Source organism: Hyla sarda, chromosome 2 (genome assembly GCF_029499605.1).
Source record: "Hyla sarda isolate aHylSar1 chromosome 2, aHylSar1.hap1, whole genome shotgun sequence".
Taxonomy (NCBI): Eukaryota; Metazoa; Chordata; class Amphibia; order Anura; family Hylidae; genus Hyla; species Hyla sarda.
In genome coordinates, this window is record NC_079190.1 from 177,826,347 (window position 1) to 177,847,493 (window position 21,147).

General features: G+C 41.1%; 2 protein-coding genes across 2 annotated transcripts in view; both read left to right on the plus strand.

The window, feature by feature from the left end:
- F10 (coagulation factor X) overlaps positions 1-13,968 on the plus strand; it is a 33,893-nt gene extending 19,925 nt beyond the window's left edge. Inside the window, exons 4-8 of the mRNA XM_056555806.1 lie at positions 1,364-1,477; positions 7,188-7,319; positions 10,230-10,492; positions 11,404-11,521; positions 12,970-13,968. Of these exons, the coding sequence (XP_056411781.1) occupies positions 1,364-1,477; positions 7,188-7,319; positions 10,230-10,492; positions 11,404-11,521; positions 12,970-13,517 (1,175 nt within the window). The 3' untranslated portion in view covers positions 13,518-13,968. The remainder of the gene's footprint in view (positions 1-1,363; positions 1,478-7,187; positions 7,320-10,229; positions 10,493-11,403; positions 11,522-12,969) is intronic.
- Positions 13,969-16,153: 2,185 nt separating this feature from the next.
- PROZ (protein Z, vitamin K dependent plasma glycoprotein) overlaps positions 16,154-21,147 on the plus strand; it is a 37,003-nt gene continuing 32,009 nt past the window's right edge. The window contains exon 1 of the mRNA XM_056560107.1: positions 16,154-16,224. Coding sequence (XP_056416082.1) covers positions 16,154-16,224 — 71 coding nt within the window. The remainder of the gene's footprint in view (positions 16,225-21,147) is intronic.

Genomic DNA, 21,147 nt, shown 5'->3' on the forward strand with positions numbered 1-21,147 from the left:
TCTGTAGCTGAGCACTCTTTAATTTCATTAGAACAGATTTGCAGCTAAGCCTCATGGTATATTCCAAATACATAATATTCTCAGTAGAAGATCTTCTTTATGTAGATCCCTTCTTTATGTTACATCCCTACTATTTGTGCTGCTGATAGGATGTAAGGAAAGTTTACAATTTAGATTCATAATCGGTTTTCCCTTAGTCCTTTCAGCAGCACAAGACTTTTTTTTAGTCTGTATTCAATATATTACACAAGGGGGTGGTGGAGTTTAGGAATCCTTTTAGAGTATAGCTTAAAGGAGTACTATTGTGCAGGACAACTTATTTACTATCCAAAAAGTATCTGATTGACCCCCAGCGATCTCCTGCACGGGATCCCCGTATTGACCCCCCACAAAGTGGTGGCTGACAGGGGATAAGTTCTCCAATAGTACTTCACTCATTAAAAATTCCATCTGTCCTGTCAGCCTGCAGGGTGTAGAAATCCCCACTATTTGTGCCGCTAAAAGGACTAAGGGAGAACAAATTTACAGTCTAAATTTAAATTTTGAACTGAGACCAACAAAGCAGCTGAGAAACCCTAAAAGGGATGTGTCTTTTATTTTTTCTTATGTTCAGAGATAATTACTAAGGGTGTTCCTACAGTTTTTTATGTAAATTTTCTCAAAATGGCGCAATGGAACACAGAGAGCTGCACATCACAAACCAACCAAATACACTAAAAAAGCAAACTGTTGAATTCTAATGAAATGTGAATGTAAAACCCTAATATATAGGGATTTTGAAAACCCAACTATCTTAGTAAATCTGGACCAGTATTGTGATTGTAAGAGGCATGTTCCATAGTCACACGTGAAGCAATAAACATATCATCCTCAATTTATTCAGTGTGATGGCTGAATCAGAAATGTAAAACTAAAGGATTATAAATGTATTACCTATAAGGAAGAAAGATGCAATTCTGGAAACGTCATAGGCTTGAAAACCCTTTAACTGATAACCCTTTAAGTGATAACTAAAGGGTGGGTATGAACCTCACTGGGGACAATCTCTAAACTTCAAAGCATGGGAAGGACTTCCAATGCTAATGAAGGTAAGCCATAATTTTTACTTATCCAGTAGCATAAGCACAGTTACAGGTTGATAGGCAGTACTCTATGCTTTTCTTCAAGCATAAAGTAATCACTTGTATGTTATAGGTAGGATCACAACATTGGATAGAGGATTATGTGATATGTATAATCTCCAGCATTAGGGTACAGACCAGTCTTTTGGAAACTTTAACAATTGCATTATCCCAGCAATTAAAAGTAAAATTAAATAAAGCCTTTATATGACTCTGCATTTTATTTTTATTTTATATTTTAGATGGTGACCAATGTTCCTCTAATCCTTGTCAGTATGGTGGCTCATGCAAAGATGGAGTTAATGAATTCACATGTCTCTGCAACTCCGGTTTTGAGGGCAAAACTTGTGAAATAGGTAAGCTTTGAGACTAACTTTATCTCACTGAGATATATTTTACAATAATTTGTGAAGCACAACTATAGAAGGCACGGGTAGAATCTTAATTTAGAGTTTAAAGGGGTACTCAGTGGAAATTATTATTATTTTTTTTTTAAATCAACTGGTGGCAGAAAGTTAAACAGATTTGTAAATTACTTCTATTAAAAATTATATAAACCAATGATAGAGGCCATAACCAAAATACACCATACCAATGTTTGGTGCTATTGTAACAATTAGAGAACCTATCAAAAGTGCACCAAACTCACAAGACTTAATATGAAAAATATCTTTATGGTTTACAATTTAAAATGACATCATTGTCAACGGCCATCCTAAGCTGAATGCGCCTGCTCTCGTCAGATCGCAGACTTCTACCCAGCTTAGGGCCCGGCAAGTACAGGCATGGGAGACTGGCTGGGAATCCCGGGTGCCGTTGACACACTCCCTGAGGAAGCGAGTGAGCGAAACGGCGTAGGGGTAGGCTCCCAACACTATGTGAGTCTGGCACTATGTCAGGTGACTGGATGTATGGACAGTTTGTTATGTAAATTGTTTCCAACAGGGACAATCGATGCTCCAACCATTATGGAGGTTGCTTAGCTCTTCAGCTGTGTATGGATTTCATCCATTGTCCCATATATTACTATATTACTGTTCTGGGCATCGGACAATTGACACTTTAGTGCCATACTACTGCATATATCTCTTTGTTTACATAAGTGTACTGGGTTTACAGATGTTAGGCTAAGGTGCATATACTTACAGTCATGACCGTAAATGTTGGCACCCCTGAAATTTTTCAAGAAAATTAAGTATTTCTCACAGAAAAGGATTGCATTAACACATGTTTTGCTATAAACATGTTTATTCCATTTATGTGCATTGGAACTAAACCAAAAATGGAGGAAAAAAAGCAAATTGGACATAATGTCACACCAAACTCCAAAAATGGGCTGGACAAAATTATTGGCACCCTTTCAAAATTGTGGATAAATTAGTTTGTTTCAAGCATGTGATGTTCCATTAAACTCACCTGGGGCAAGTAACAGGTGTGGGCAATATAAAAATCACACCTGAAAGCAGATAAAAATGAGAGAAGTTCACTTAGTCTTTGTGTTGTGTGTCTGTGTGTGCCACACTAAGCATGGACAACAGAAAGAGGAGAAGAGAACTGTCTGAGAACCAACATTGTTTTTCTGTGAGAAATATTTCATTTTCTTGAAAAATTTCAGGGGTGCCAACATTTACGGCCATGACTGTATATGTTGTGTGGACCTATCTAGTTTACTTTATACATGGTACCACATGTTGACCTATGCATATAACTTCCTGATTTTTATCCCATGTCCCTCTGAGACATGTTTAATTCTTTGTTTGGAGTCTCTTTTTCTTCTGATTGCTGCTGATTTTTTTTGTGTGTCACTTTAAATTGTAAACAATAAAGGTATTTTTCATATCAAGTCTTGTGAGTTTGGTGCACTTTTGATCTCTTCTATTAAAAATGCCTAATCCTTCCAGTACTTATTTGGGGCTGTATACAACAGAGGAAATTCTTTTCTTTTGGGATTTCTTTTCTGTCACGACCACAGTGCTTTCTGCTGACACTTCTGTCCATTTTAGGAACTGTCCAGAGCAGGATAGGTTTGCTATGGGGATTTTCTTCTGCTCTGGACAGTTCCTGACATGGACAGAGGTGTTAGCAGAGAGCACTGTGGCCATGACAGAAAATAAACCCCAAAATAAAAGAATTTCCTCTGTAGTATACAGCCGCTAATAAGTACGGAAGGATTAAGATTTTTTTTTAAATAGAAGTAATTTACAAATATGTTTAACTTTCTGGCACCAGTTGATTTAAAAAAAAAAAAAAAAAAAATTCCAGCGGAGTACCCCTTTAACCTCTTCAGGACATAGGGCGTATGGATACGCCCTGCATCCCGAGTCCTTAAGGACCGAGGGCGTATCCATACGCCCGTGGGAATTCCGGCCCCCACCGCTAGCCGGTTGGGGACCGGAGCCGGATGCCTGCTGAAATCGTTCAGCAGGCATCCCGGCATATCGCCCAGGGGGGTCATTATGCCCCCCCATGTCGGCGATCGCCGCAGATCGCTGGACAATTCAGTCCAGCGATCTGCGGCGATTCCGGGTCAATCGGGTCTCCGGTGACCCGGTGACCCGGAATTACTGGCTGTTCGGGGCCGAACAGCCAGAGCCTGCAGGGGTGAGGTGGCACTGGTGCCACCTCACGATCGCCCTGATTCGTCGGCCGGATTACCGGCCGACCAATCAGGGCGCCTGCTGCGGGTGTCACTCCCGCACCCGCTCCGCCCCTCTTCCGGAGGGCGTGAGCGGGTGCGGGAAGACGACCCCCGGTGCTGGGGACCCCGATCCCCGGCGCCCCTGTTGGGATCGGGGCCCCAGGAGCAGCTGCGGCGGCGAGGGACAGTCCAGCGATGAAGCAACAGCAGGAGGTGAGTTACAGCCTCCTGCTGTTGCTTAGCAACAGCTCCCAGCATGCAAAAAGGGCATGCTGGGAGCTGTAGTTATGCAACAGCAGGAGGCAGACCACCACAACTCCCAGCATTCCCTTATGGGCATGCTGGGACTTATGGTTTTGCAACAGCTGGAGGCACATTATTTCTATGGAAAAGTGTACCTTCAGCTGTTGTCTAACTACAACTCCCAGCTTGCACAAACAGCTAAAGTGCATGCTGGGAGTTGTAGTGGTGCATCTGCTGGTTGCATAACTACAACTCCCAGCATGCCCGTTGGCTGTCGGTGACTGCTGAGAGTTGTAGTTTTGCAACAGCTGAAGGCACACTGGTTGTGAAACTCAAGAGTTTTTTTTTACCTAACTCAGTGTTTCACGACCGGTGTGCCTCCAGCTGTTGCAAACTACAACTCTCAGCAGTCACCTTACACCATGCACCGTACATGCTGGGAGTTGTAGTTTTGCAACAGCTGGAGGCACACTGGTTGTGAAACACTGAGTTAGGTCACAAACTCAGTGATACATAACCAGTGTACCTACAGTTGTTGCAAAACTACAACTCTCAGCAGTCACCGACAGCCAACGGGCATGCTGGGAGTTGTAGTTATGCAACAGCTGGATGTCCCCCCCCCAATGTGAACGTACAGGGTACACTCACATGGGCGGAGGATTACAGTAAGTATCTGGCTGCAAGTTTGAGCTGCCGCAAACTTTCTGCTGCAGCTCAAATTGCCAGCGAGAAACTACTGTGAACCCCCCGCCCGTGCGACTGTACCCTAAAAACACTACACTACACTACCACAAAAAATAAAATAAAAAGTAAAAAACACTACATATACACATACCCCTACACAGCCCCCCTCCCCTCCCCAATAAAAATGAAAAACGTCTGGTACGCCACTGTTTCCAGAACGGAGCCTCCAGCTGTTGCAAAACAACTCCCAGTATTGTCGGACAGCCGTTGACTGTCCAGGCATGCTGGGAGTTTTGCAACAGCTGGAGGCACCCTGTTTGGGAATCACTGGCGTAGAATACCCCTATGTCCACCCCTATGCAATCCCTAATTTAGGCCTCAAATGCGCATGGCGCTCTCACTTTGGAGCCCTGTCGTATTTCAAGGCAACAGTTTAGGGTCACATATGGGGTATCGCCGTACTCGGGAGAAATTGTGTTACAAATTTTGGGGGGTATTTTCTGCTTTTACCCTTTTTAAAAATGTAAAATTTTGGGGAAAACAAGCATTTTAGGTAAAAAAAAAAAAAAATTTTTACATATGCAAAAGTCGTGAAACACCTGTGGGGTATAAAGGTTCACTTAACCCCTTGTTACGTTCCCCGAGGGGTCTAGTTTCCAAAATGGTATGCCATGTGGGGGTTTTTTTGCTATCCTGGCACCATAGGGGCTTCCTAAATGCGGCATGCCCCCAGAGCAAAATTCGCTTTCAAAAAGCCAAATGTGACTCCTTCTCTTCTGAGACCTGTAGTGCGCCAGCAGAGCACTTTTCACCCCCATATGGGGTGTTTTCTGAATCGGGAGAAATTGGGCTTCAAATTTTTAGGGGTATTTTCTGCTATTACCCTTTTTAAAAATAAAATTTTTTTGGGAAAACAAGCATTTTAGGTAAAATTTTTTTTTTTTTTTACATTTGCAAAAGTCGTGAAACACCTGTGGGGTATTAAGGTTCACTTTATCCCATGTTACATTCCCCGAGGGGTCTAGTTTCCAAAATGGTATGCCATGTGGGGGTTTTTTGCTGTTCTGGCACCATAAGGGCTTCCTAAAGGTAACATGCCCCCCAAAAACCATTTCAGAAAAACGTACTCTCCAAAATCCCCTTGTCGCTCCTTCCCTTCTGAGCCCTCTACTGCGCCCGCCGAACATTTTACATAGACATATGAGGTATGTGCTTACTCGAGAGAAATTGGGCTACAAATACAAGTAAAAATTTTGTCCTTTTACCCCTTGTAAAAATTCTAAAATTGGGTCTACAAGAACATGTGAGTGTAAAAAATGAAGATTGTGAATTTTCTCCTTCACTTTGCTGCTATTCGTGTGAAACACCTAAAGGGTTAAAACACTTACTGAATGTCATTTTGAATACTTTGGGGGGTGTAGTTTTTATAATGGGGTCATTTATGGGGTATTTCTAATATGAAGACCCTTCAAATCCACTTCAAACCTGAACTGGTCCCTGAAAAATACTGAGTTTGAAAATTTTGTGAAAAATCGGAAAATTGCTGCTGACCGTTGAAGCCCTCTGGTGTCTTCCAAAAGTAAAAACACGTCAATTTTATGATGCAAACATAAAGTAGACATATTGTATATGTGAACCAAAAAAAAATGTATTCGTAATATCCATTTTCCTTACAAGCAGAAAGCTTCAAAGTTAGAAAAATGCTAAATTTTCAAATTTTTCATCAAATTTACGGATTTTTCACCAAGAAAGGATGCAAGTATCGACAAAAATTTACCACTATGTTAAAGTAGAATATGTCACGAAAAAACAATCTCGGAATCAGAATGATAACTAAAAGCATTCCAGAGTTATTAATGATTAAAGTGACAGTGGTCAGATGTGCAAAAAACGCTCCGGTCCTTAAGGCCAAAATGGGCTCCGTCCTGAAGGGGTTAAGTTACTTGTGTTTGAACTGACTTGAATTTACTCCAGGCTTAGTTGAAACTACTTTGGGATTTATACTCTAATATAATTGAGCCAAACAATCCATGGCAGTCAGGTTAAACATGCTTAGAGGTAGACAGGGGATTCACTATGACTTTGCTCCCAAGGAACCACATACATCTAGAGACAGCTATATGAAAATGTTAAATGGGCAGTGTCACATCCAGAAACCTTTTATATGTTGTTACTGATGAAAATTAAAGACCTTTTATAATATGGCTCCTGAAAATTCCACCACTAGGGGTCCCCATACCTACTGGGACACTAGTAGTGCAGCAGCACACTTGTCCATGAGTCATGGACAAGAGATGACTCATGGACAAGGCTACATGATAAGACACAGCAATCACCGACCACCACCACAAGGTAAATATAGGTGATATCGAGATAAAAATAATATGGTCAGGATTAGGTACCGAGTAACATTTTTTTTTTTTGTGGGATCTGACAGGTATGCTTTAATAAAGTGAATACGCTTTTTGCTCGCACTTACATGTAGATTTATCATTTTGCAGTTATACTAAAAATGTGCAGTCTGAACAATGGTGGCTGTGACCAGTACTGCAGGGTAGAAGACAGAGATGTTGTTTGTTCTTGTACCACTGGATATAGGCTGGGAGATGACGGGAAATCATGTGTGCCAACTGGTAAGAAATGTCAATCTAGTTCACTTAATGATTTGAAATGAAAATAAATGTATTGATTTTACATATTGCAGCTGTAGTTTCACAGTTAAATTATAACTCATTTGTTATATTCCAAGAACAAGAGTAGCACTCTTTCTGAAACAAAGCAGACCCCTTTTTCTATACTCTTTATGTTGGCTATAGTTGTTAGACAAATTTAGTTTGATACATCTGATTTCAGTGGTTATCTGAAGTGATGATCTTTCAGTTCTTCTTCTGATTGCTATTGATTTTATACCAAGATAAGTTATAGGAAAGTGTTACAGAACCTGCCTCAAAACTATCACTACAAAAAGAGTTCTATCGGTATTCTTCATATACCAATCAAAAAATAAAAAAAACCTTTAAGATCAGGGTTTAAACTTTCAGTCTAGTTTATAGGGGTTGTACGGCCCCACAAAATTATTTTCCATGAGATCACACTAGTAAAAAATGGAAAAATTGGCCTTCCCCTTACCTCTGTCGTATCCGTCCAGAAGGTGTCTGATCCTGGTTAAGGAGTTCCGTCTGCTTTAGTGTGGACACACAGAAAGCAGCTTCTAAGCCAATCACCAGCTATTTATTTTTAAGCCAGCCAGAGTCTATGAGCAAGAATTTTGGGGTGGACACAACCCCTTCAATGAAGCAAAACCATTAGCCTCATAGAATTTAGGTTGTGAGTTATATCCTATCACCCTTCAACTGATGGTTTTAAGAAGGGTTGACCCAATGCTGTGCAATAAAGATAATAGGATTTTAGGCTCCTATATCTGTTATTTGCATACAGAGAGATTTTGCATGCATTTACTGGTTTATCCTTCTTTACGTTCCTCCAAGGAAGATGACAAAAGAGACCACTGAATGTGATATAGGAACATTGGGAAAAGCTTGACCCAAACAAAAACATTATTTGTGGATTATGTCATGTGAGGTACCATCATGCATGAAACAATATGACAAGGAAGACAAATCTTCATTTTCTAGTATGTTCTTGTAACTTATTGCTAGAAAGATGGCAAGGATCACTTGGTCCTGTATATATGTTTTCTATGTCTGAGATTATGATCCATGCCAGCCTACTTTAATATAGATTGATAAAAAAATTTTCCTGTTTCTATCAGAATGTCACCCACACCCCATCATATGAGTACTTGTTTAACATACACACCCAGTCAATCTGCATGCAGAAACATTTCCTACAGTGAAAACCTCTACAAGACCATCTCATTGAGAAGACCACCCCCTTGACTAGATGAGATGTGGGTGGATAAGTCTACCATACCTGATGAATAGTTGCTATTGGCGTTATCTTTCTCCTTGGCTGTGTCCTTACATAGTCTGACACTACCATACCTTATGAATAGTGGCTATTGGCGTTATCTTTCTCCTTGGCTGTGTCCTTACATAGTCTGACACTGTTAACCCTGATTGGGCAATGTCAGAGAGTGCCGGGACACACCCCATTTAAACAGGACCTTTGCCCAACTTTGCCCAAAATTTTTTATTTTTCTGTCTTTAAATAGCTAAGAGTGCCCTAATCAAATGTCCTTGATACACCTTTCCATTCCTGACATATAAGGGTTTATAATTTGTCTGACAATGCAGAAAATCAGTCAAATGGGCTGGGCATAGACTGTGTTGTCATGTAAGACTGTCATGTAAGAAGCCGGCTAGAGCTCCTAACATGACAGTCGGCTCAGCCTATCACCAGCCGGGGCGGGACATGGCTACGGCCGGTGATACGCCGACGGCTCTGCGGCGTCCCCGTCCCCAGGAAGTGGAATGACGTCAGCACTGCCGTACCGTGAGGCCTGTGCCAGACCAAATGGGCTCGTAGGAAGGTATGTATGAGTTTATTTTGTTTATTTTTGAGGCCAGGGCACGGGCATATGTAAAACGGTACCACTACAGTTGTCCTTTAATAATAAAACTGGAATGAGCAGGTGATGGGCAGGATTATACAGTCGGGGGGGGGGGGGGTGAATGTTGTACATTGAGGGTTGTGTATGACTAATACACACCCCCTGACTGTTACACCACTCTGAGGCTGGGTTCACACCACGTTTTCAGACATACGGGAACGCATACGGCTGGGGGGAGCTAAAACCCCATATCCCTGCCGTGTGCCGCCCGTATATAATTATTTCAATGGACCACGGTGTTAGTTCAGTTGGAAAACCGCATGCGTTTCAATCCAGTTGGCTCATTGAAATGAATTACATACGGACGGCATATGGCAGGGATACGGGAGCGCCCGGTTTTAGCTCCCCCAGCTGTATGTGGTCCCATATGTCTGAAAACGTGGTGTGAAACCAGCCTGACTATAAACACTCATATCTCAGGAACGGAAGGGTTTATCAAGAAGCTGTAAAAAGGTGTGTGATCAACCTAAGCTATTTAGGGATAATGTAGTCTAATTTTTGGGGGGTTGGCCACGAGTCCTCTTTAAAAAGGTAAATTATAAAACACCATTATGAAGACTTGTGTGTCTCTAAAGTTACAAATTACCAAACACCTTCTGTTGTCTTATCCTGCAGTCACTTAAAACTTTAATCTTTTTGCTTTCTCTTCTACTGTTGAGTAGAATAAGGGCCAGTGGAAGTACAGTAACATCATTACAGTCTGAAAATACATAGATCCTCATAGCAGCTTTATACAGAAAATGTTGCCGTATGAAGATTTTTTTAAAAGTTGCTTCATTTTATGTTATATATACATTGAAGCACCAGTATACATCTGTATTGTATGGCACCAATGGGAATTAATAGATTGAATCTGTGAACAGAACTATGAAATGTATTTGGTTGGATATTTTCCCTGTTTACCAGTTAATTTTCATTGTTAGATTGTGTGCACTTGTGTAACATTATAAATCTTGACTGTGTGGTACAGAACACTATTCCTGTGGCAGAAGACCTGGCTATAGAGTCAAGAGATCAGCACCTGAGGAAGTGGAAACTCCTAAAATAAACACAGATGGTTCACAGATAAGCAATGTTACAGAAAACCAAGCTGGCTCCACAACACTTGGTGAGAACATCAAGCCTGAAAATGTCCTTCCTGATGACCCTCCTTTATATGATGACTATGAGGATAACCCAAATGAGAGGATTGTAGGTGGAAAAGACTGCAAATTTGGAGAATGCCCATGGCAGGTAACTAATAATCAATGTGGTCTTTCTTAAAGATGACCTGTAGACAATCCAGGGAATCAGTCGGATGGGCGTCAACTCACTTTTAATAACAGGAGAGAATCTTAGGTGATGGTGGGAATATACAGTCAGGGAGTATGTATTAAGCATACATGCCCCTCAATATACAACATTTAGACCCCCTGACTATATAATTCAGCCCATTATTTGATTGAGTCACTCCTATTATTAAAATTAAGATGACGCCGATCTGACTGATTCCCACAATGGTCAGACAAATTATAAACCCTCATATCTCAGGAATGAAAGGGCATATCAAGAATCTGTAATAGGTGTTTACTATTAAATGATAGTAAAATCTAAAACTTTTTGGGTTACCAACAGGTCCTCTTTATATATGAATGTATACAAATGTTGGCTGTAGAAGAAGAGTTTTAACATATATATGTAAATGTTGCATGTGTTTAGGGCTACATATTTAGCTATGGTAGATATTTAAAAGGTCTCACATTTGGTGTTGGTACTACCTTACGGAGACTCCTAGCCTGATTTTTATGCCAAGTCTGAATAGAGGGATTGCCCAAGCAAAAGTAGTTTCCCTTTAGGTTGGGGGTTGTATAAAAATAATAAACCCGTTATACTCACCTTCTGATGCTCCAAATCCTCCGATGGTCTCCTTCTCTTCCAAGTTATGTACCTTTCAACCCCCACAGGACATGCACAGTCAGCCAACCAGTGGTTGTAGCGGCGTTCTGCCTCAGCGGTGCCTTTGGCCCCTATAACACTTTCAAAATGTCATAGTAGGGCTATTATGTTAATAATGATTTACTAAAAAAAATGTTTAAATAACCCAAACATAACAGTCATTTCTTTAACAATATACATCTAACATATAATCTGGTAAACTGATGCAGGCTGTCTTACTAAGTGAAGATGACGAACCCTTTTGTGGAGGAACAATCCTGTCCAAGCAGTTCATCCTCACAGCAGCCCACTGTATGAATCAGACAAAGTATTTCAAGGTTGTTGTAGGTAAGTAACCTGGAGAGCAAGTATAGATTTGAAAAGGTTAAGCAGGATTAGGAAAACATTGAAGTGCACAGAGCAGAGATTTGTTGTCTAAGCTTAGCAGGGTGATATTGCCCTTTGTAATAGGGTGAGCGATCAGCTGACGTTATTACCTGTTTGTTGGCTGATCGGGTTGCTTGGACCCATCAAAAAAATCATCAGTCATTGTGCACACATTTCTCCCTGTAATAAGGGATGTGCGGCCAGATTGGCTGATAGAAGCAAAGGGCTGCACAAAGACATAGCGATCATGTACTACAGCCCTAACAAGTATATCATGTAGGTTGTGGAGAAGCCTTATAGCAGAAATCCCATAACAGGTAAGTGGCCATATGAGTGAATTAGTAGTCCCAGGGTCAGCTGCAGTGGGTTGTAAAAAAACACTCCTAGGAAGAACTTCAGGAGCCAATCACTTAAAAATAATAAATAAAAAAAAGAAACAACAACCTGTACTGCGCACAAAGCAAAACAGAGAATAACTGTCTAAAATAACAAAATGTATTGGGTCTAGAATGAACACATTTCGGAAGCATACAACCTCTTCCTCAGATTCAAAGACACATTCAGATAAAACAAATATTGTTTTAAATGTTATTATATCAGTGTATACATCCTTACATTTTTATCTATGTCCTTGAAACTAAGGAAGAGGTTGTATCCCTTTAAACTTGTACATTCTAGACCCAATACATTTCCTTTGTTTGTTATTTTATTCCACTATTACGGGTTTTGTTTGTGCACAGTGAAGATGGTTGTCACTTTTTTTGTTACTACTTAAAGGCGTACAAAAAAGAAAAGAATTTCCTCTGTAGTATTCATTAGCTAATAAGTACTGGAAGGATTAGGATTTTTTTTATAGAAGTAATTTACAAATCTGTTTAACTTTCTGGTACCAGTTGATTTAAAAAAAAAAAAAAAAAGTTTTCCACCGGAGTACCCCTTTCATTTCTTTTTGTCTTGTCTATAGTGCTCTCTGCTGACACCTCTGTCTGTGTAAGGAACTGTCCAGAGCAGCATAGGTTTGCTATGGGGATTTTCTCCTGCTTTTGACAGCTCCTGATACGAGCATCAGGTGTCAGCAGAGAGCACTGTGGACAAGACAAAAAAAAAAAGAAACTAAAAAAGAAAAGAATTTCCTCTGTAGCATACAGCTGCTAATATGTACTGAAAAGGTATAGATTTTTTAATAGAAGTAATTTACAAATCTGTTAAACTTTCTGGCACCAGTGGATGTTTTCCACCAGAGTACCCCTTTAAGTCAATAAAGAAGTAGTAACAATAATAATAATAAACAACTATAAAATATATTCTGATAATCAAACTTTGGTTATTAATATGAGAGTTAAAAATTTACTTTCAACCTTTGCATTTAAAACCAACCAAAACTAACCCTATTTTTTGTAATTTTATAGGAGAGATGAATACACTAAAGAAGGAAGGCACTGAATCAATACATAAAGTGGATAAGACAATTATTCATCCTAAATTTGTCAGGGCAACCTATGACTTTGACATAGCTGTGATAAAACTGAAAGAAGCCATTAACTTTACTGATAACATCATTCCGGCATGCATCCCCGATCCTGATTTTGCTGACCAAGTCCTGATGAATGAGAGGCAGGCAATGGTGAGCGGTTTTGGGCGTCTTCATGAGCGGGGGGCTCAGTCCACAAAACTTCAGATGCTTTATGTACCCTATGTCACTAGGCAAACTTGCAAAGAGTCCAGTAAATTCACAATCTCTGAAAACATGTTTTGTGCAGGCTATGACAAAGAGGTGAAAGATGCTTGTCAGGGAGACAGCGGCGGTCCGCATGTCACCCCATACAGAGACACTTATTTTGTAACTGGAATTGTTAGCTGGGGAGAAGGTTGTGCACAACAAGGCAAATATGGGGTATACACAAAAGTATCCAAATTACATAAGTGGCTTAAAGGGGTATTTAAAAGACACCAGTAATTCCAGGAAAGACCCCATCTACCCACTCGGCTTCACTGAAGCTTCACCAACTTACTACACCAAATAACATTTCAAGATGTCACAGTTTCTCAAAAGGTATTATTAGTGGTTGACTCTTTGTAAAGTCTTGCAAAGATTACACTAGGTTTGTAATGATCATAGCAAAGTCACATTTGAAGGCTTTACATATCTAAAAGGAGAGTGACAATTATACTCATAGCTCAGATGGTAAACTATGAACTTACAGCCCTCAAACTCTTTACAGTGCAATGCTTGCATATCTAATACGAATAAAGAGATATAATCAATCCTAGCCATCCTGTGAAGACAGTTCTAAGAAGATGGTTGTTTATAAGTACTTGTTAGCTTGTATCACTGTTAGCTTTTGCATCATCTTGGCTATTCAGTAATATTAATATGTGTACGGCATCAATAAAGTTGACTTACTAAAGGATGTCATGTGTCTTAATCGCTGATAAAAATGGTTATACTAGTTATAATAGTTGTTTCCCAGATAATAATAATTTATGTCCAATTCTAAAACTGATATCAGAAGGTCAGTAACATTACCAATCACACTACCCTGTCTTCACAATATAGTATCTCGCTCAACATTATCAGACTAAGCCCTTTGCTCTTACCCTTGCTATTCCCCTAGCATGCAGCATAGGTAGATGAGGTACAGCAATTATAAGGGTGTCTCCATCTTAACTAATGGACCATAGTTAAACTGGGCAAGGCATGTAAAGTTAACTATTTTTGCAAATACATTCATGTAGCAAAGTTACCTCCTTCTGCTGATATCCCTGCTCCTTTCCTCCCCTTGTTATCAGCTATTTGCCTAGGATACTGACCACCACGCCACTCTAGAAGTGGTGGTCAGACTGGTGTGAATACAGTGTGTATATATTTTGGGAGTTTAGCTCAGTGGAAATAGGCCAATGCGGGGACTGATGCTGGGTCTCTGACTTATACACATACCTTTAGTCCGTCGCTCTGTCCCTCTGAAGATCAGCATCTAACTGTGCTGAATTGTGCGCTGGAGGCAGGCCCGCCAGCTGGATTTGAATATACATGTAGCTGATCATGTGAGTGCTTGTGCGTACTGAGCGTTCAAGTGTACAGTTCTCATTTTCTAGACATGTGAAATTGTGCTTGCGCATAAATTTGCTTCTTTTGGAGCCAGAAAACTGGTGCCAGAGCTTGATAAATTTCCCCAAAGTATATTAGAATATTCATTATGCACCAAAAAAATTGTACACTGACAACTCCGATCTCTTCCCAGGGCACTGTGACATCATCTGAATATTAAAGAGCTTGGTGGAGTGCCCACCCGACAGTGATGACATCACAGTGCCCTGGGAAGCGATCAGAGCTTTTCCCATGCCCCAAGCAGCTAATTTGCATATGACTAAAAAGTGGATAAATACAGAATGCAGCGATGAATCGGGACGAGGTAAACATAATTTTAATCAGTGTCACCCGCACTACAGGTAAGTGCGGGTGATACTGATGACAGGTTTGCTTTAAACCTCACCTATGCTAGTCTGCAGTGATAGATATAGGACATTGGTGTCAGAACTGTGGACCTCCAGTTTTGCAACATTAGAACATTATATATATATTGTGATGACTCGCTCTTGCAGACAGGTGCGGTTGCAGTATAGAGGCAAGGAAACAGGACTTTTCAACTCAAAGTTCAATGCTTTATTCACACTTCTTACACAGCAAACAGTCTTTAAATGCAGAACAAAGGAAAATTTTACAAAAGTCCACCTGTATTCCTTAGGTGTTTGTTTACACCTCAGTCCATGCCATGCGGCATCAAGCAAGTCTTTTCTAAGCCTCCAGGCAGGCTGCTCACCAGCTTCCAAAGTCTCAGGGAAGAACTCCACACTCAGCTCTCTCTGGCAGTGTGAGCTGCAACTAGCAAATCCCCCTCAGCTGGTGAGGCAGCTTAGCTTTAAGGCCAACAAAAGATGGCCTGGATTGTGGGGAATGGCCCCCACCCTACACTTGACCATTCCCGGTAAGAGCCGTCGCGGATTGGCCTTCCAGCCATACTATAGCCACAGTGTCAGTCTGCATCACAGCACAGACACTGAATAAATACCGGCTCTTACTTCACCAAGGCCAGGAGCTTTGGTGACTGTCCACTATTATCCTTTTCACCTTCTCACAATATATATAGTTAAATGCAGGGTTCGGCTGATTGAGAGAGCGAAGAGCTATTGGCTCCTCACCCTGTCAATCACTCTTGCGGCCGCCCACGATGTGCACGGTGAGGAGTGACATCATCATGTGCTGGAGCACGAACCAGAGCAGAAGGCAAGAAGAGGAGAGAGGCCACATTGCTGAGGACTATTGGTGAGCCAGGTGAGTGTTTTTTTTTTTTACTTAAAGGTAAATGGTCACCTAAACCCAATACACCAGGTTAGAGTGCGGGTGAACGGGAGACCGATGCGGGGACTCTGACTTATATACATACCTTTAGTCCGTCGCTTTCATACTGAAGATTGGCTTCTATCTGCGCTGAATTACACGCTGGAGGCAAGCCCGCTAGCTGGATTTGAATATTTATAGTCGCTGATCACATGAGCACTTGTGCCTACTGGGCGTTCACGTGACCAGCAACCATGAATATTCCAGGACGCAATTTAGCGCAGAAAGAAGCCGATCTTAAGAGGGTGCGTGCTCCAGACTGCAGGTATGTAAATTAGTCAGAGAGCCCGCATCGGTCTCCTGTTCACCCGCAGTATAACCCGATGTATTGGGTTTAGTGGTTCTATCAAGAAAGTGCAGTCGGCACTGCTACAAACGTCCACAATCACACACCTAGCTTCAACTTAGCCCGTACATGCAGAAAATCAACAGTCCATGGCATGATAGTATACCGGTGCTCTGTGACAACATGTTGAGACAGTATTCTTGGTAGCTTGAATAAAGACTTGAAGAAAAACTCACGGCACTCGATGTTCATGCTTCATCCATTTAATTCCCACAAGAGGTAAGTTCACATGTCGGGAAGGGGAGAAGAGACGGGACAACGTCCGTTTTGCGGCTGCACGCCGCTTCTGACGGCCCCTACCAAACCGGCAGAGGTGGCGTGCGGTAGGGACCGGCAGATACGGCATGCAGCCGCGAAACAGACGTCGTCCCTTCTCTTCTCCCCGTCCAGACATGTGAACTTACCTCTTGTGGGAATTAAATGGATGAAGCATGAACATTGAGTATAGGGTTTAGTGTGGGTGCACGGGTGACTGTTTTACATTTACTTTAGGGGCTGCTGCACTAAAGGGGGCTTTTGCTCTAAAGGGGGCTGTTGCACTAAAGGGGGCTGTTGCACTACAACTAGCTAAAGCAGGCTGCTGCACCTACAACTACCTAAATGGGGCTGCTGCACCTACAACTACCTAAAAGGGGCTGCTGCACCTACATTTATCTAAGGAGGCTGCCGCACCTACATTTACCAAAAGGGAGCTGCTGCACTAAAGGGGAGCTGCTGCACTATAACTATCTACAGGGGGCTGCTGCACTTACAACTACCTAAAGGGGGCTGCCACACCTACATTTACCTAAAGGGGGCTGCTACAACTACATTTATCTAATAGGCGGTGCTACACCTACAACTACCTAAAGGAAGCTGCTGCACCTACAACAACCTAAAGGGGGCTGCTGCACCTACAACTACCTAAAAGGGGGCTGCTGCACTACAACTACCTAAAGGGGGCTGCTGCACCTACAACTACCTAAAGGGGGCTGCTGCACCTACAACTACCTTAAGGGGGCTGCTGCACCTACAGTTACTTAACGTGGGCTGCTGCACTACAACTACCTAAGAAGAACTGCTATATACAGGGGGCTACTATCCAGAAGGGACCTACCAACAGGGTGTAAACCCTACTTATAGGGGTCTGCTATTACCTAAGGAGTAACTATCTACAGGGGCAAATATCCAAAGTTAAGAAACAGCACTACCAAAATTGCATAAGAGTAGGTGCCAGCAAGCAGAACAGTCTTGGTCCAGGACTCTTAGAATACAAAAAGAAAATATTTGCAGCACTCAAAGTAAGATTATGGTGAAAAAAAGTGTAGCTTTATTCCATCCAAAGAAAGCGATGTTTCAGCTGACTCAGTGAAACGTCACTTTCTTTGGATGGAATAAAGCTACACTTTTTTTCACCATAATCTTACTTGCATAATGGGGGAAACTACGTGAAGGGACCTGTATACCTACCGGAGTGACCTAACTACTTCATTGGGGGGGGGGGGGGGGCTATCTATTCTCTCCCAACCCACTTATCAACCCTTTCTACCGTGTAGGACACTAAGAGGGTTATTATTACTGTTTGAAAAAGTGCACATGCTAAAATGTCTGTCGGACAGGTTCTGTACATATGAGTTGTGGCTGAAAGAAGAAATCAATATGACGATCTCGGCCGGGAGAAGAAAATGGAAAATGAACGACTCCAATCAGAGAAGATGTCACCTGCTCAAGGATTCAGTTTTTGCATTTTCATTTTTTCCTCATCACCTTCTAAAAATCATAACGATTTAAATTTTGCATATAAAATTCCATATGTGGCTTATTTTTTGCGCCACCAATTCTACTTTGCAGTGACATTAGTCATTTTACCAAAAAATCCACGGCGAAACGGAAACAAAATTCATTGTGCGACAAAATTGAAGAAAAAATGTCATTTTGTAACTTTTGGGGGCTTCCGTTTCTACGCAGTGCATTTTTTGGTAAAAATAACACCTTATCATTATTCTGTAGGTCCATACGGTTAAAATGATACCCTACTTATATAGGTAGGATATTGTTGTACTTCGGAAAAAAATCATAACTACATGCAGGAAAATTTATACATTTAAAATTGTCATCTTCTGACCCCTATAACTTTTTTATTTTTCCGCATACGGGCCGCTCATTTTTTGCGCTGTGTTCTGAAGTTTTTATCGGTACTATTTTTGCATTGATCGGACTTTTGATCGCTTTTCATTAATTTTTTTAATTATAAAAGAAGTTACCAAAACTACACTATTTTGGACTTTGGAATTTTTTTGCGCGTACGCCATTGACCGTGCGGTTTAATTAATGATATATTTTTATAGTTCAGACATTTATGCATGCAGCGATACCACATATGTTTATTTTTATTTACACAGTTTTTTTTTATGGGAAAAGGGGGTTGATTCAAACTTTTATTTGGGAAGGGGTTAAATGACCTTTGTTAACTTTTTTTTTTTCACTTTTTTTTTGCAGTGTTATAGCTCCCATAGGGGGATAGAACACTGCACACACTGATCTCTTATACTGTTCCCTGCAAAGCCATAGCTTTGCATGGATCAGCGAGATAGGGGCTCAATTGCTCAAGTCTGTAGCTCAGGCTTGGAGATATCAAACCCAGATCGGACGCGACGGAGCAAGGTAAGGGGACCTCCGCTCGCGTCCTAGCTGATCGGGACATCGCGATTTTATCGTCCAGATCAGCCCGACTGAGGTGCCGGGAAGCGTTTACTTTCATTTTCAGCATGGCGATCAACTTTGATCGCCGCATCTGAAGGGTTAATAGCGCGCAGCACAATGATCGGTGCTGCGCGCTGTTAGCCCTGGATCCCATCTATGATTAGCAGCCGGGACTGACCCGGTGTGATGTGGGGTCACGGCGTGACCCTGTTTTAAACTCCGGGACCGGGTGCAGGGCGTACGCCCTGCATCCTTAAGAGGTTAACTGTATGTTATCACTTATATGGTCTGCAGAGCAGTGTAAAGCTGATATCTACCACTATATGGTCACTGTAAGGGGGGATATTTCCTCCTTGTATACTGGTATTATTGGTAATATTGGTCAGTACACAGGATTTGGTCAGTAACACTATGATGGTAATATGTGTGGTGATAATATTTCCTCCTTGTATACTGGTATTATTGGTCTCAGTATACAGGATTTGGTCAGTATCAGTATGATGGTAATATGTATAGTGATAATATTCCTCCTTGTATACTGGTATTATTGATAATATTAGTTTCAGTATACAGGGTTTAGTCAGTAACAGTATGATGGTAATATGTTTGGTGATAATATTCATCCATCTCTACTGGTATTATTGGCAATTTTGGTCTCAGTATACAGGATTTTGTCAGTGAGGCTATGTTCACACGATGGAAATTCCGGATGGATTGCTGCATCTAATTCTGCATTTAATTTCCAATTTAGAGCCTATACACTTCAATGGGATTCCGCTGTCCCATTCACACAGTAGAATTTCTGCATTGGTCTTTCCGCTGTGGAAATTCTGCTTTCTGCATTCTGCATAAAGAACAGTCCTACTCTAAATTTGTGCTGAATTCTGATGCGGAATTCTCATTGAAGTCAATGGGGCTTTTTTTTCTCCACCCAAATACGGAATTGATGCAGATTTTCATAATAATGATGGTAATTTGTATGGTGATAATATTCCTCCTTGTATACTGGTATTATTGGTAATATTGGTCTCAGTTTACAGGATTTAGTCACTAACAGTATAATGATGATATGTATGCTAATAATATTCTTCCTTGTATACTGGTATTATTACTAGTGTTGCTCGCGAATATTCGCAATTCGAATATTATTCGCGAATATCGCATATTCGCGAATTCTCGAATTTCGCGAATATAGCGCTATATATTCGTAATTACGAATATTCGTATTTTTTTTTTTTCACAGTACACATCACAGTGATCACCCCTCTCTGCTTCCAGCTTGTGTGGTGTAAAGAAGGCTGTAATACTACTGTGCGAGACTGGCGCGCGATAATTCGCATATGCGAAGATTAGCATATGCTAATTTTCGCATATGCGAATTTTCGTGTATGCTAATTTTGTATATGCTAATTTTCACATATGTTAATTTTCGCATACGCGGATTTTCGCATGTGCGAAAATAAAACGAGGATATAACGAATATGCGAATATTCGCGAATATATGACGAATATTCGTCCATGTATTCGCGAATATTCGCGAATTCGAATATGGCCTATGCCGCTCAACACTAATTATTACTAATATTGGTCTCAGCATACAGGATTCGATCAGTAACAATATTATGGTAATATGCATAGTGATAATATTCCTCCGTGTATACTAGTATTATTGGTCTCAGTATACAGGATTTGGTCAGTAACAGTATGATGGTAATATGTATGGTGATAATATTCCTCCATAAATACTGGTGTTATTTGGTAAATATAAGATTTATATAGAGGCTCATGTGTTTATTATGGGGAATTGTATGCCCAACTATGATTGACATTTTACCCTTCCCTTGTAGCTCCACCTTCATATAGTCACACCTATGACCAAAATGGGCTGCTTTGTCTAAAATGCTCGGGCATATTTTTGGTTCCAGTCTGGCCCTACACTTGGGCGTGCGGAGACATCCCTGCAGTGTGCTCTAACATATAAGAAACATGTTTTAATCAAAATAACTCCAGCTGTTCAGAAGTTATGCTGGCGCATACCTGCACATACAGACAGAGGCGTACCTAGTGCCCCTTGCACCCCTGGCGGAGTGCTATATTGGTACCCGCGATCTCCTTCACATCTTCGCTGGCATAGTGAGTGTTGATATCAGCCACTCCAGC